Here is a 12,516-nt window from a genome sequence, read left to right as displayed (position 1 = left end):
CCCGCATGGCTGGACGTCCGTCAACCAGTTCACAAGCGCATGGGGTCCTCCTTCTTGACAAGTGGGATGCGGTGCTTGCGGACATAACTTTCGTCGATGAAGCACGACATCGCACCGGTGTCGAGTAGTGCTGAAAGCTGAACTGGAGCTCGCTGGCGATATCTGCAGGGTAACAGGGTTACTCGAATGGTGAGGATGGGCCCCAAAGTCCGCATGGGTGAGGGTATCTCAGATAGGAGATTGACATTGTTGGTGGTCAGGAGAAGGGTGTGTGCTGGAGATGCCAGGATCGGAGCACGGTTTTGTGGCTTCTCCCTTGGCAGTACTTGCGTGGTGAGAAGGCCAGGACAGGTGTTGCCCAGCTGCTCGGCCTGTACTGCAGCTGGACTTGGGCAAAATCCTGGATGGGTGCAGGTTCCTTACCGCGACATTCGCCGTGCGTATCTTGTTCGGGGAGCAGAGTTTGGCTATGTGGCCGGGTTTACCATAGTAGAGGCAAAGTTTGTTTGTGATGCGGTGTTGGCGCTCTAGCGGTGTGAGGGGTCCTCCCGGACGAGCAGCGTCAATGATCATAGGGTCGTCTGGGCGGTTGTCGGGGCTCATGAGGGTGGGGCTAGTGGTAACTGGCACATATGGCTGTCGGTTCCTGCTTCGCTCTAGAGGGCGCTCAAACAATCGGTTGTCACATTGGATGGCCTGTTCCATCACGGTGTCAATTGAGGCGGTAGGGGGCATCGTGAGCATTAAGTCCTTGACGTCTTCTTTGAGGCCGCGACGGAAGGTGGCAATCAATGCCTGGTCATTCCACGACACATCGCATTGCAGCTGTCGGAATTCAGCTACATACTCTGTTGCTGCACGGGTTTGTTGAAGGTTCTGGAGCTTGTTTTTGGATGTGCGGATCCTGTCGCTGTCTCCAAAGACTGCTTGCATTTGCTGGATGAAATCATCCAGGTTCGTAAGGGAATGATGGTCTTGTTCGACAAGGGGCGCCAGCCAGGCCTGGGCGGTGCCAGTGAGGTAGGTGCCAATAGTTCGTATCTTGGTCTGATCGTTGGGGTAGCGCCTGGGTTGGAGGGCGAACATGAGCCGGATCTGGTTGAGGAACCCACGGAACTTGCTTCGGGTGCCATCAAATTTGTCTGGGAGACTGATTTTGGGTTCGGGGCGTGGGTGGCAGGGGCAGTGGTCTGGGTTTGCGCTAGTTCGGCTTGTAGGGTGGTATTCTGTGCTCGAAGTTCGTCAATCGCATTGCACATGGCTTGCCAGGCTTCGGCCGTGAGGGGAAGGGCGTCGGACATGGTGATTTGGCGTGGAGGTACAGCGGCTGGGGGTTGTTGAGCAGATCAAACTGTTATGAATGGGCGGAGCCGATGGAAATAGAGGCGACTTGTGGTGCAGGTTGTTGACAGGTAATGGTATTCAGACCAAAACAAGAACTAGAACAAGACTAGGAAGAACTGGTGTTGATCTGCTGGGGGATCAGGAAGTGGGGAGCTCAGGGGAGGCGGCTATTTATGTTTTTCTGGGAAGGCTGGGGAAGCGTGGGGAAGCAGAAGGGTACGGAATGAGAGGGAAGCCAAGAGAAGCGCCAAGGGTGGGGAAGCATAGAAACAGAAGACTGGGGATGGGGTGGCTACGCTGAGGCTGTGGGCGGGTACGTGGGGAAGTATGGAGAAGGGTTTGTAAGCGCCGAGTGTTGGGAGGTGTGGCTACGTGCGGCTGCGTGGAGAAATGAAGGCAGTGGCAGGTGTGGGGTAGCGCGGCTGCGTGCGGCTGCGAGGTTTGGCAGATGTCAGGTTTTGACAGGGAATTGACATTGACTGACTGTTGGGATGCTGTCATGAGGTAAGCGCATGGTATGGACGCGTCGTCCATAACAGTGTCCATCAATTCACAAAGTACGCAACATTTGAAGAGTACCCAACCGAAGAGGAGTTTGGCCGCCTCACACGACTTGAGCGGACCGTCCTCGACGAGTTATGGGCTCTGTTTCCTCCCCAGGATGAGCCGCTTGCATACAGCCTTGCGGTGGATGCAATGCCATTTTTAGGTGAGTTGCATCCTGTATATTCTACACCCCCCCCCACCCCCCCCCCCCAGCTTGTGCGGTGGCTGCGCAGCAACGCGAGCAAGCGCCTCGCTTGGTACACTGACCTGGCTGATTGGCTGCGCGCTGGGACCCCGGCCGACGTGGTTTGTGATGCGCTGTTGCCATCGCCGACAACGCGTTCGCCGCGCGCCAAACATACACACCCACATCGCGCAGCAGCGGGCATACAGCGGTGGGCATACAGCAGCACTGGGACTTTGCGCGGAGTTTGCGCCGGTCCCCACTAGGCGACCGGGGAGCAGCATGCTCGGCATGTTGACCGACAGGAAGCGAACCCCACCCCCCCCCCCCCCCCCCTGCGGATTCCTCTTTTGTCTAAACTTGGTCTGCACCTGCCTCATCACAGGTGCCTATTGTGAGCTCTCACACCTTTATGAGCGCCGTGGAATGCGGCTGTTTTCCGCTATCCCGCTGCGCAAATCTCGAATCCAGTCATCTGTTCGGATCGACACGCTGATCCTAGGCACTCATATCCTGGATGTCGGCCGACGTCGCATGGGGAAACTCACTGATGAACGCAAGCAGGAGCTGTGGGGGCAGTTTATCAACATGAATGTAAGTCCTTATCCTTATGCGCTTATTTCAATCAGATTATGTCGCTGAATGACGGATTACAGAACAAGGTCTTCAAACATCGAAAGAAGCTGGGTCTCAAATTTGATGGGTCAATCGGCACCAACGGGTATTCCGTTACCATCCACTTCAAGAAGCCAGGGCTCAAGTATGGGTATCGTGCCCGGAAGCGCAGCAAAGCCCAAATGCGGGAAGAAGTCAAGCAGCTGTATTTTGAGCACCACATTGACGAATTAAGGGAGGCTCCAAACATCGTCTGCATTGATCCGGGCAAGCGTGACCTCCTGTTCTGTCAAGACAACAAGAAGGAGCGGCCATTTCGGTACGTTTTAGTTCATTACTGCTTTTGACATTCCGTTGCAGTGTCCTCACAATGCACCATCCCATACCATACCAGATACACATCCAATCAACGGGCGGTCGAGACAAAATCTCGGTTCTTTCAAAGCGACATGAGAGAGCAAAAGATCAATGCCGGCATCGCCAAGATGGAATCACATATTCCATCGCACAAGAGCATGAACATCGAGGCGTTCTCAGCGTTCATTGTGGATCACGTACATGCGGGTATAATGTTCTACTTCAATTTTGATTTTCAAATTTAGTAATACATGGGCTGACATCCCTATCCCAGATCCCGCCCTGGATGAGTTTTACCGGGATGAGATTCACGTGGCTCGCAGATTCAAGGCGTTCTCACTGCGGCAAAAGTCTGAGAGCAAGCTCATTAAGAACATCCGACGCCGGTATGGAAAGCATTTTTCGGTCATCTTGGGTGATTGGAGCGATGCTGGGAAAACGATGCGCTTTCAGGAGTCATCGAAGACCAAGGGGTGAGTGACCATCATTGTTTTTTATGTACTATAATATGCTAACTCATCATGGAAATTAGATTCCGCACACTCTTTGCAAGAAACAGCATTCCATGCTACTTGCTAGATGAGTATCGAACGTCGTCCGTGTGCCCCCACTGCCACGGTCGTGTGAGGAAAAACATCCGACGATGGCTATCACCTCGGCCGTGGCAAGCTAGAAAGGGAAGAAAGGAGTTCGTCCATGGATTGGTGGGTTGCCCCAACCCCGAATGTATCAACCAAGACTGGACGCCATTTGGGATTCCTGGAAGACGACCACTACGACTACGGATGAAAGTGCACAATCGGGACGTCCTAAGTACCAAGAATTTCCTCTCGATTGTGCGTTCGGTGGTGCTTGGCAATGGCCGCAGACCAGATGCATTCTCCCGGTAGTCTAGAGTTTTCACCCCATCCCATTTTCCGTGGTGGTTATCTGCCATCCACATCATTGTACCTCTGCCGGAGGCATCGCCGATGATGGCAACTTGTAACATAGAATGGCGGGTAGGGAGGCAGGGCGAGGCAGGCATGCGGGATGCAGTTTAGCTCGATTCGCGAACGGAAGCTCAGAACAACGGAAAACGGCGTATCAGTTTGTTCCCGTAATTGCTTGCGCGGCGTTCGGAGAACGGAATAGAGAGATGAGACCGTCCGAACAATCCTATGCTAGCAAGAATGCCCAAAAACGTGTGACACGCCTGAAATGGGATTCACAGCCCGCAGAGGGGACGCATGTGAAGCGCCCGGGCACATGTCGTCCGTCTATCAGGAGCGATTTTGTCTGTGCAACTCCTTCATTGTATTCATAATTCATATCGCTCCTTTCAGCGAACTCAACAAGAGGGCTGAGAGGAGCGGTGTGAACATGCTTAAACGCTGTGCTTGTGGCATTCCAGCGGGCTTGCAAACATGTTGCCATAGGATCGGTAAGGGGAACCCCGCCCATGACTGTCGCCAACCATCTGGAGAAATCCTGGCGACCTCGGCCCCGTTTTGCGAGCAATCTAATCTATGTGGCGGATTGGAGATTGGAAAGGCGTAGGGGCCTTACTGTTGTGTAACGCTCTCTTTTGTTTGTCCGGCCTGGATGCATGGTCCATGCCGGAATACGTGTCTCCTGCATCCCCTGCCCAGTCTCCAACGTTCCTCTTCTGCATATTCGCATCAACATAATTCGGCAATCAGCCAGGCGTTGAAGCCGGAATGCCGAACCGCTTCCTCCGCAAGCCCTTTTCTCAAACCGCCCGACTGGTACCTGCCAAACATCTGCGAAGTGAGTGGTCGCGGACAGCACACCGTGAGACCGGTCATCCGTTCTTCGGTTCAGTCCACAAGGCAGGCCTTTCCCTCTTCCAGTTCGCAAGTACGGCGTTGGTGTAGATGGAGGTGCAATTACCCCGTACCACCGGGTTATTGCGCGCGTGGAGTGCCAGACGAAAGCGTCTCCTGCCAACCTGACAGCCGTGAAGCGAGTCGTCGGTGATTGCGACACGTATACTCCACTTCGAGCTTGCGCGGGCTTTCCGTGTATGATACTGCATCCGTAAAACCAGAGTCCGTTTCCGAGGTCCGTCGTCGTAGGACCTCGTTTGGGAGTGGCTTCCGGATGAATCGGCGTCCGGCGTCGATCCACAAGTGGGACATTATCTCCTGGTGTTTCTTCAAAGAAGCCTATTGAAGACTCTCGACTCCCCCGTTCGCATGCATCGGATCCTTTATACCTATCCGAGCCTGTTCGGGTTTACGAGCGGCCGTTGTGAAGTTGCAAGTTGATATCCAGTACGTACGCTGCCGATGGAGCGGAAAGAACGAAAAGAACGAAATGGAAAAAACGCGCGCGGTCACGAGGGAACTTCCGACGTCGTATTTCAACCCTCGTCGCTCGCACACACACAACGGACGACGATCTCTCAAGCGCTCATCCCCTGTCGACGCAGTCCAAATTCGCAGCTATGGTAGGTTGCTGCTGAAGCGTGCTCTCGCTTGGTTTGAAGTAGTGTCTAGCGTCCCTTTATTGGTGTGGCTTTCCCTCACACTCGGCGAAAATAGCGAGGATTTCGGACTGGGTGCTACGGGAAGGAGTCAGCGAAGGCGGAAATAGTTTTCGGCGCGGAGGAAGCTGGTTACGCCGGGGGGGTCGGGGACACCTTTGCGGTAGTCCTTCTCGTCGTCATGTGAACCCGTCGGGCAGGATGGGGGGGACGGAAGTGATCTGGGCAGTCGAAACAAACAGAAACGCCGAAGAACGAAAAAATCAGCATACTGATGGAAAGCTTGCCTCTTGTTTTTAACAGTCCACCTTCAAGCAAGCCAGCAAGATCATCCCTCTCTTCGACCGCGTGCTCATCCAGCGGATCAAGGCTCCTGAGGTATGCTCGAAACGAACACCCACTTGTTCCCGGCGCTCTCTCCCCTCTAAACCCCACTAATCCTCCATCTCCCCGCCTCAACAGCGCACAGCTTCTGGCCTCTTCATCCCCGAGAAAGCACAAGAAACCCTCAACGAAGGCATCGTCGTCGCGGTCGGGCCCGGCGCACCCGCAAAGGACTCTTCGTCCGTAAGACCGATGAGCATCAAGGAGGGCGAGCGTGTACTGCTGCCGCCGTATGGGGGAAACCAGGTTAAGGTTGGGGAGAAGGAGATGTTTTTGTATAGGGAGGAGGAGATTCTGGGCAAGTTGGAGTAAAGCGGTGCACCGCAAAACCGCGAGGGAGTCGATACTTCTCCCTGCCCGACGCTATCCGCCAAACCACCACCACCACCTCCACCACCACACTTTATTTACGCACCGGCCCGATACGTGAGCTCGGTGTTCACGTTTACGTAGGCCCAAGAGGCACGCAGGATCTCAAGATTAGATAGGCTTAGAACCCCCTTGCCTCCATATATAAAACATCGCACCCATCCCACCATATTTCTGCATAGTTGTACAAAGCTTCTCGAAAAATCCATGTTCTCATCATATTCATTATAACGCACGAAGACCAGAAAGTTTGATGGCTTTGAGGATCAATTGAGCTGAGGGGCAGAGGTGAGGTATATATGGGAGGGCAAGCTCCTAACGTCCAAGGGCATTCTGAGTTTTTGTCCAGCAACGCGCACCAGCCAAAGCGTGAGTTCGATAACTCCAGCTTTTTCGCACTTTTTTGTTGCAGATCTTTGCTGGCTTTGCCATTCCCGTTAGAACGCACACCCGCACAGCACATACACACCTACCGGGACGGGACACTCACAGGGAGCCAAAACCGCCAGTGACTTCCACATTGCTTCAAGATCTCTCAGTCCGCCGTCGCTAAGCAAATTCTCACTCAATCCCCATTCGCCAACCCAACCACCATGCCGCTCACCCGCCACATCCCCCGCTCCACCCGGCCCCTCACCCGCCTCCACTCCACCACCACCGCAGCAGCAGCCCTACCCCTCCCAACGACACTGACGTCCCACTTCGCCGCATTAACAGCCCCGGCACAAACGGTATCAACATCACCAACCCTCACCTCCCTCACCGGCGCCGCCCTCGGCTGGCTGTCCGGGATGCTGTGGGCTGTGCCGAAGAAGAAGACGACCCATCGGAAGAAGGTAAGAACCTTCCCATCACATTTTCAATCACTATGGTTATTTGTAGGAGCTGATGGGTGATTTTTTGAATTGTCTATTGTTAGCGGATGAGGATGGCGACAAAGTGGCTCAAACCGCTCCGCAACATCTCGTCGTGCCCGTTCTGTGGACAGCCGACGTTGATACATCATTTGTGTAGGACGTGCACTAAGGAGGTTTTGAAGGAGTGAATTTCGTAGGTGGTAGAGGGGAGAGGGGGGTGGGGATGGGAGGGGAAGGAAGGACGGGAGAGGATAGTGGGATGAGAGGGTGGGAAGTTAGATTTGGGAGGCATGGGTCATGGATCATGGGAATGCTGGGTGGAGGGAGCTGGAGGGTGAGATTGCGGAGGTGGTCTTAGGGTGCCAAGTCTCGTCTCGGTAGGATGGGATGAGCTCGTACCGACGATCAATGCTGCCGTTTTTCTCATCGAAAGCGGACGACTGTCCAGATCCATCGCCGCGAGAAGTGGGTGTGGCGGCCGTTATGGGAAGAAAGCCACCACGACCGCTTTCCATCCCATTGCATCTCTTGTACTGATGATGTGATGGGAATGCGGGGATGCGCTTAGGGGTAATCGCATTCAATGCATCTTGATGGGAGGGCATATCCATAGACATACAGACACAGGCTTCAATTTACAATGATGGTTTACTAATCTGTGCATATGATAAATGAAACATGCGATACTATTGTCTGTGCGGATTATGTACATGTTATACAACATGCCCTCATCACGTCAACTGCATCTTCCCGTCATTACTGCACAGCAACCTTCCCCTTCCCCTTCCCAATCCTGACCTCCCACCTCACATCATCCACCAAAAACTCATAATAAAACCTCACCAGCGGTATCGTCGCGGCATGCCACAGCGCATGCGCATCCAGCACCCACATCCACGGCGGGAAATCCAGAACCTCCAACGCCATCGCCGCCGTGATTGCCACCACCATCACCACAATCTTCCACGCGTACGGCCGCGTTCTCCAGTTGCGCACCGCCCAGCTCACCCATGCGAGATTCGCCACCGCGCCGACGACGATGCCGGCTTTCATGTTGTACCCGTAGTCGAACGGCCAGAATGTTAGGTAGGAGACGTGCGCAGCGTAGAATGCTAGCATCGCGTAGGCTAGCCCCCGGCGGGTGGGTGTGGATGTCGCGGGGTCGCGGTACAGCTCGAACGCGCGAGTGAGGGCGAGGTAGCTGCCCATCAGCAGCGACCCAATCGCGGAGAAGTAATCGAGTTTCTCGGTGATGGGGAAATCCCGGGCGTGGAAGACCGTCGACCAGATCCATGCGTTCACGCCCAGTAATGCGTTCAGGAGCAGGACCCGGCGCATGGGGTACCATCTTGGAGACAGCGTCCTCAGTTTCCGGTATCCCCGGAAGTGCATCCACCCATTCAATACCGAGAACAGCACGCTAGCTGGTTCCTGTACCCCCCACAGTCTAATGAACGGCCATTTGCCGTGGAATTGCTGCACGCGCTCGCCGGTTTGCACGTTGAGGGAAGTGAGATCGTGCATGCATTCGTATTGGCAGTTTTGCGGACAAGTCCATTGGAGGAGGCGGAGGGAGAGTGGGAGGGATTCGTCGGCTGCGGGTTGGTTGCGGCAGGATGTGAAGCGGCATTTTTGAACGCAGTTGGTGTAGATTGAATCCCGGTCGCCGGAGGAGGCGGTGGCTGTAGTGGCGAGGATCAGGAGCAATAATGAAACTGAGAGGGCGGCAGTTCGCCAGCGGCCTGGATGGAAGCGATAAGTGGGTCGGCGGCCGTCCATAGTACGTAGCAGTGAATAAGTCGGTTGGCTACGGCTTCGTTTGCACTCACTGACGAGTTGGTGGCTTTGGGGAAGAGCAGACGACGGCCTCACTGACAGCGCAAGATGTCACTTGGAGTGGACATATCACGTGGATTCTTTAAATGCACCGTTTAAACCGCCGTGTCCGACAATCAACTCCATCGAGCGCAATCCCCCACAGAAACTGCCAAAGACCCCTCTGCAATAGCCCACTCAAACCAGACCCTCAACGCCCATCATACCAACCTCGTTCCCACCAACCCTACAAAACTACAAAGTAACAATGACCGACAACCAAGAACCCCAAGAAAACAAGGTACGTCACGGTCTCCAAGTGCCTTTCCAGCGTCTTTGCACATCACGGGGTTCGCGACTCTCAGCCGGTCTATGCAAAGAGGGGGGGCAAGCTAGATCGTGTTGGGACCGACGGCGCTGGCAGCCCGGGATCCGGCTTGCAGCCTCTTTCAAACACGCCTTCTCACCTCACCCAATCTTTTTTGTTATGTAGCCTGAGACCGTGCAGCACATTAACTTGAAAGTAATAAGCAACGATGGAGCTGAGATAGGTACGAGTCACCGAATCCACCTGCGCTCTTCCCACACCCTCTCGCTGCCAAACGGGCACTCCCGACGAGGGAGGGTGCGTTGCATAGTCAATGGACGTGCGACTGGGTGCTAACATGTTCTGGGCGCACTCTGCCGTCTTGTGCGATTCTTACAGCATTCAAGATCAAGCGAACAACTCCGTTGGAACGTCTTATCGGTGCATACGTGCAAAAAGCTGGCCAGGTGAGGATTTGGTGAACAGCGGAGGGGGTTCCCGGGGCATTGCTTTTGTGTGTTTCCGTGGGGTCATGCAGGTTGCCTCGGAAAGTATAAATGCTCACGTAGTCGAGCCGAAGGGCGAAGTGCGGAAGAACGCGGTGGATCGGTTCCTAGAGTACTAATGTATACTCCCTTCCCCTTTACCTCACAGGACCGCCGGTCCGTCCGATTCCTGTACGAAGGCGCACGAATTGAAGGCCATGAGACACCCGATGAGATGGAAATGGAAGACAACGACATCATCCAAGTCATGGTCGAGCAAGTCGGTGGATGCTGCTAAAACACGGTCATCATCCGGCGCATCATGTGAAAGAAAACACGATAACCAGGAACAATCTCTGTCCCCTCATAACCGATCAACAATTGCCCCAACGGAGACGGGCAAGATTGCGATTTTGATTGTAGGCAGCGGCTCCTTTTTTTTGCGTATTGGCGAGCCGATCTGATCTTTCGGATCAGGGATGTGTGGATGTGGTGGCGTGCCGTTAGGATGTATATACTCCTTGAGGCTGTAACTTGCTCACATCGTGGCTGCTCGCCTTCGCCTCCCGCCCTTTTCGCTATCCCCTCTTGGGCCTAGTCTCTTCCCCTCCCCTTTTAATGTATTTTTCTCCTTTTTATTGTACTGTGTTGTCCATACCAAATGACGCAAAATGCCATTTGCTGGCGGTGTTGAAGAAAGAGGAGTGGGTTGTCTAAGTTTTGCGCAGAATCCGCGAAAAGCTTCCGAACGCATGGAGTGCGCCCTCGCGGCTCGGAGGATGGGTATCCCGATTCTCATACAGTACACCAAACAAAACAAAAAACAACAACAGGAAGGACTAAAGGCAGTCCGTTCTTGAACACGCAACGAACGGAGAGGGCACACACACGCTGTAAACTCGCACGCCACGTCCAGGGATACCACCGCAGCTCAACGAAACGGAACTGGCGAGGGCGTAACAGACCTCCGACCTCGCTGCGCACTCGGGGACCGGGACCTACTCTTGAAGGGAGGTGGCGTGGGACGCCTGGCGGTTTTCTCACGCGCAGGGGAAGGGGACGCGCTACGCCTGCCGTTCTTTTCATCCACACGGACGGGAAGAGCGGATTTGGGCGCTGCGGCTTTCTGGTCATGCCATTTTGGGGCGTTCTGTGTGTATGTGCGAAAATGAGTTGAGGGGTTTCTTTTGGAGTGTATGGGAAGGCGAATGGGGGTTCCGGAACGATTACCTGCGTGACGGTCAAAGTCCTTCCCTCATGCTCGGAGTTGTTGAACTTGGAGATGGCTTCCTCGACGTCCGCTTCGCATGTAAATTCCACCCTCCTGGGGACGGGTTGGGGAGGATGGGACGGGTTGCGTGGCTTAACATGAGGGCTTATATCGCAGCGGTTGCGCCAATTGATAAAAGTCACTCACCCTGTCCCGGGACGCTCAATGTCCGCGTAAGCGACTTCTCCAACTTTACGCATGAGGTCTTTCAGGTCCTGCCCGAGTGGAGGAGCAGATGAGTGGTGAGACGATGGAAGCTTCGGCGCGATGTAGGAGGAGGAGAAGGAGGCGGGTGACCCCCAGACGTGTCATGTCATCCAGCGTATAAAGTAGATAGTAGCAGCTTCAGGGACCCTCCCGTCCGGTTGAATGCAGCAGCAGCCAGTAGAGTAGTAGCGCACGTAGCATGCGGAAGAAGTGTGATTCCCACCAGGGAGCGCTGACAGGTGCGCAGAGTAGAAGTTTGTAGGGTTCCCATGAAGGAAAACGTTCGCCGTTAGGTGTAAGCTCAAACATTCCCCGCTTCTCGCCCGTCATTTCTCCGAATCCGATTCTCCACCGCTCAAAGTCCAGCATTTTTCACCAACACTTGGCCATCCGTACCTGCCAACTCGCACTCTCAGGCAGTCCAGTGACAGTAACGCTGTCAAAACACGTCAAAAATGTGAGGTCGTGACTGTGCCGGAGCTGCCGAAACACCACGAAAACCCGTTTTTTTTGCCCTTCCAAACCTGTAGTCGTTGCGCTTGGGCGGAATGTAAATATCTGGAGAACGGCGACGAGGAGGTTCCCTGGGAGGAGCTCTTTCTTGAAGGCGAGCGGGTTCGACTTGCAGTCTAAATTGAAGAAACCGTGGGAAACGTTAGCATAAGTGCGTTTGGAAGTCGAGAAAAGACACACAAAGACCGGAGGATCCGGATGTTCAAAGAAACGACAAACGACCCACCTCTCTCCAGCGAACCGTACACCGTCCAAATCCCTCACACAATCCCTCGCGTCCGCGCTATAGTCAAACTCGACGAACGCGAACCCGGACAGGCAGTGGATATCCTCGACTGGACCGTAGCGGCGCGTGAGCTTGCGGATTTCATGTCTGGTAACGTCCCGCGGGAGCCGACCTATTGTGGAAATGGCCGGTTGGTTAGTTTTGGATGTGTGGGGAAATGGGCTGGAAATGGGGGAATGGCGGTAGGGACGTTTTTGACAGCTTCCAGGCCATGGTCTCTTGGCTTACCGATGAAGACCCGGTGGTAGCCCATTGGTGCCAGCACGTAGACGGGACAGAGAGCAGGAGTCTATATAAACAGAGAAGAGCCCCTGGGTGGGAGTGGGGACTGTCTATGGGAATGCCCGTCCGTGGGAAGATGCCCAGTTCGGCAGCCGAACCCGCTGTCTGAGAGAGGGACTGAGCCTTGCCTTGAAAACACACGCGTTTCTCTCAAAGCTGCTTTCCGCGTAGGAATTTCCCTATAAGGCTCAGCGTCGCTCAGAGGCC

General features: G+C 54.5%; 6 protein-coding genes across 6 annotated transcripts; 4 read left to right on the top strand and 2 right to left on the bottom strand.

Annotated features, from left to right (window-relative positions):
• The first annotated feature begins 2,461 nt into the window (after positions 1 to 2,461).
• On the top strand, positions 2,462 to 4,190 carry EV422DRAFT_608315 (uncharacterized protein). Its single transcript, XM_053073832.1, has 5 exons — positions 2,462 to 2,668; positions 2,731 to 3,008; positions 3,084 to 3,253; positions 3,321 to 3,519; positions 3,579 to 4,190. Exons 1-5 carry the CDS (start codon positions 2,501 to 2,503, stop codon positions 3,934 to 3,936), a joined length of 1,173 nt encoding a protein of 390 aa, XP_052921416.1. The 5' UTR covers positions 2,462 to 2,500; the 3' UTR covers positions 3,937 to 4,190.
• Positions 4,191 to 5,338: 1,148 nt separating this feature from the next.
• EV422DRAFT_546030 (chaperonin 10-like protein) lies at positions 5,339 to 6,523 on the top strand. The gene is made up of 3 exons (XM_053071507.1): positions 5,339 to 5,498; positions 5,838 to 5,912; positions 5,997 to 6,523. The coding sequence occupies exons 1-3, from the start codon at positions 5,496 to 5,498 to the stop codon at positions 6,228 to 6,230; spliced, it is 312 nt and encodes a 103-aa protein (XP_052921415.1). The 5' UTR covers positions 5,339 to 5,495; the 3' UTR covers positions 6,231 to 6,523.
• Positions 6,524 to 6,677: 154 nt separating this feature from the next.
• Positions 6,678 to 7,367, top strand: EV422DRAFT_546027 (uncharacterized protein). The gene is made up of 2 exons (XM_053071506.1): positions 6,678 to 7,123; positions 7,207 to 7,367. Exons 1-2 carry the CDS (start codon positions 6,881 to 6,883, stop codon positions 7,330 to 7,332), a joined length of 369 nt encoding a protein of 122 aa, XP_052921414.1. The 5' UTR covers positions 6,678 to 6,880; the 3' UTR covers positions 7,333 to 7,367.
• A 467-nt stretch (positions 7,368 to 7,834) lies between these two features.
• On the bottom strand, positions 7,835 to 8,994 carry EV422DRAFT_546025 (Per1-like-domain-containing protein). Its single transcript, XM_053071505.1, has one exon. The coding sequence runs from the start codon at positions 8,921 to 8,923 to the stop codon at positions 7,901 to 7,903; it is 1,023 nt and encodes a 340-aa protein (XP_052921413.1). The 5' UTR covers positions 8,924 to 8,994; the 3' UTR covers positions 7,835 to 7,900.
• Positions 8,995 to 9,050: 56 nt separating this feature from the next.
• Positions 9,051 to 10,450, top strand: EV422DRAFT_546021 (ubiquitin-related domain-containing protein). Its single transcript, XM_053071504.1, has 4 exons — positions 9,051 to 9,260; positions 9,453 to 9,510; positions 9,666 to 9,733; positions 9,921 to 10,450. Exons 1-4 carry the CDS (start codon positions 9,228 to 9,230, stop codon positions 10,047 to 10,049), a joined length of 288 nt encoding a protein of 95 aa, XP_052921412.1. The 5' UTR covers positions 9,051 to 9,227; the 3' UTR covers positions 10,050 to 10,450.
• Positions 10,451 to 10,457: 7 nt separating this feature from the next.
• On the bottom strand, positions 10,458 to 12,401 carry EV422DRAFT_546020 (uncharacterized protein). The gene is made up of 7 exons (XM_053071503.1): positions 12,256 to 12,401; positions 11,968 to 12,139; positions 11,753 to 11,857; positions 11,625 to 11,664; positions 11,169 to 11,236; positions 10,982 to 11,075; positions 10,458 to 10,901 (listed from the first exon to the last, which is right to left on the bottom strand). The coding sequence occupies exons 1-7, from the start codon at positions 12,278 to 12,280 to the stop codon at positions 10,683 to 10,685; spliced, it is 723 nt and encodes a 240-aa protein (XP_052921411.1). The 5' UTR covers positions 12,281 to 12,401; the 3' UTR covers positions 10,458 to 10,682.
• Between the last annotated feature and the right edge of the window lie 115 nt (positions 12,402 to 12,516).

This window comes from Fimicolochytrium jonesii, assembly GCF_025526975.1.
Source record: "Fimicolochytrium jonesii strain JEL569 chromosome Unknown EV422scaffold_37, whole genome shotgun sequence".
NCBI lineage: Eukaryota > Fungi > Chytridiomycota > Chytridiomycetes > Spizellomycetales > Powellomycetaceae > Fimicolochytrium > Fimicolochytrium jonesii.
This window is presented reverse-complemented; position numbering and strand designations above follow the sequence as displayed.

Excerpts from the sequence above, each read along its gene's own strand:
- EV422DRAFT_608315 (XM_053073832.1), top strand. The coding sequence starts at position 2,501 with ATGCGGCTGTTTTCCGCTATCCCGCTGCGCAAATCTCGAATCCAGTCA. Across the intron at positions 3,009-3,083 it reads AAGAAGGAGCGGCCATTTCG|ATACACATCCAATCAACGGG; the intron begins GTACGTTTTAGT and ends ATACCATACCAG. Across the intron at positions 3,520-3,578 it reads GAGTCATCGAAGACCAAGGG|ATTCCGCACACTCTTTGCAA; the intron begins GTGAGTGACCAT and ends CATGGAAATTAG.
- EV422DRAFT_546030 (XM_053071507.1), top strand. Across the intron at positions 5,913-5,996 it reads AGCGGATCAAGGCTCCTGAG|CGCACAGCTTCTGGCCTCTT; the intron begins GTATGCTCGAAA and ends CCGCCTCAACAG.
- EV422DRAFT_546027 (XM_053071506.1), top strand. The coding sequence starts at position 6,881 with ATGCCGCTCACCCGCCACATCCCCCGCTCCACCCGGCCCCTCACCCGC. Across the intron at positions 7,124-7,206 it reads AGACGACCCATCGGAAGAAG|CGGATGAGGATGGCGACAAA; the intron begins GTAAGAACCTTC and ends GTCTATTGTTAG.
- EV422DRAFT_546025 (XM_053071505.1), bottom strand. The coding sequence starts at position 8,923 with ATGGACGGCCGCCGACCCACTTATCGCTTCCATCCAGGCCGCTGGCGA.
- EV422DRAFT_546021 (XM_053071504.1), top strand. The coding sequence starts at position 9,228 with ATGACCGACAACCAAGAACCCCAAGAAAACAAG. Across the intron at positions 9,261-9,452 it reads AAGAACCCCAAGAAAACAAG|CCTGAGACCGTGCAGCACAT; the intron begins GTACGTCACGGT and ends TTTGTTATGTAG. Across the intron at positions 9,511-9,665 it reads CAACGATGGAGCTGAGATAG|CATTCAAGATCAAGCGAACA; the intron begins GTACGAGTCACC and ends CGATTCTTACAG.
- EV422DRAFT_546020 (XM_053071503.1), bottom strand. The coding sequence starts at position 12,280 with ATGGGCTACCACCGGGTCTTCATCG. Across the intron at positions 11,858-11,967 it reads GTACGGTTCGCTGGAGAGAG|ACTGCAAGTCGAACCCGCTC; the intron begins GTGGGTCGTTTG and ends TCTTCAATTTAG. Across the intron at positions 11,076-11,168 it reads ATTGAGCGTCCCGGGACAGG|GAGGGTGGAATTTACATGCG; the intron begins GTGAGTGACTTT and ends ACCCGTCCCCAG.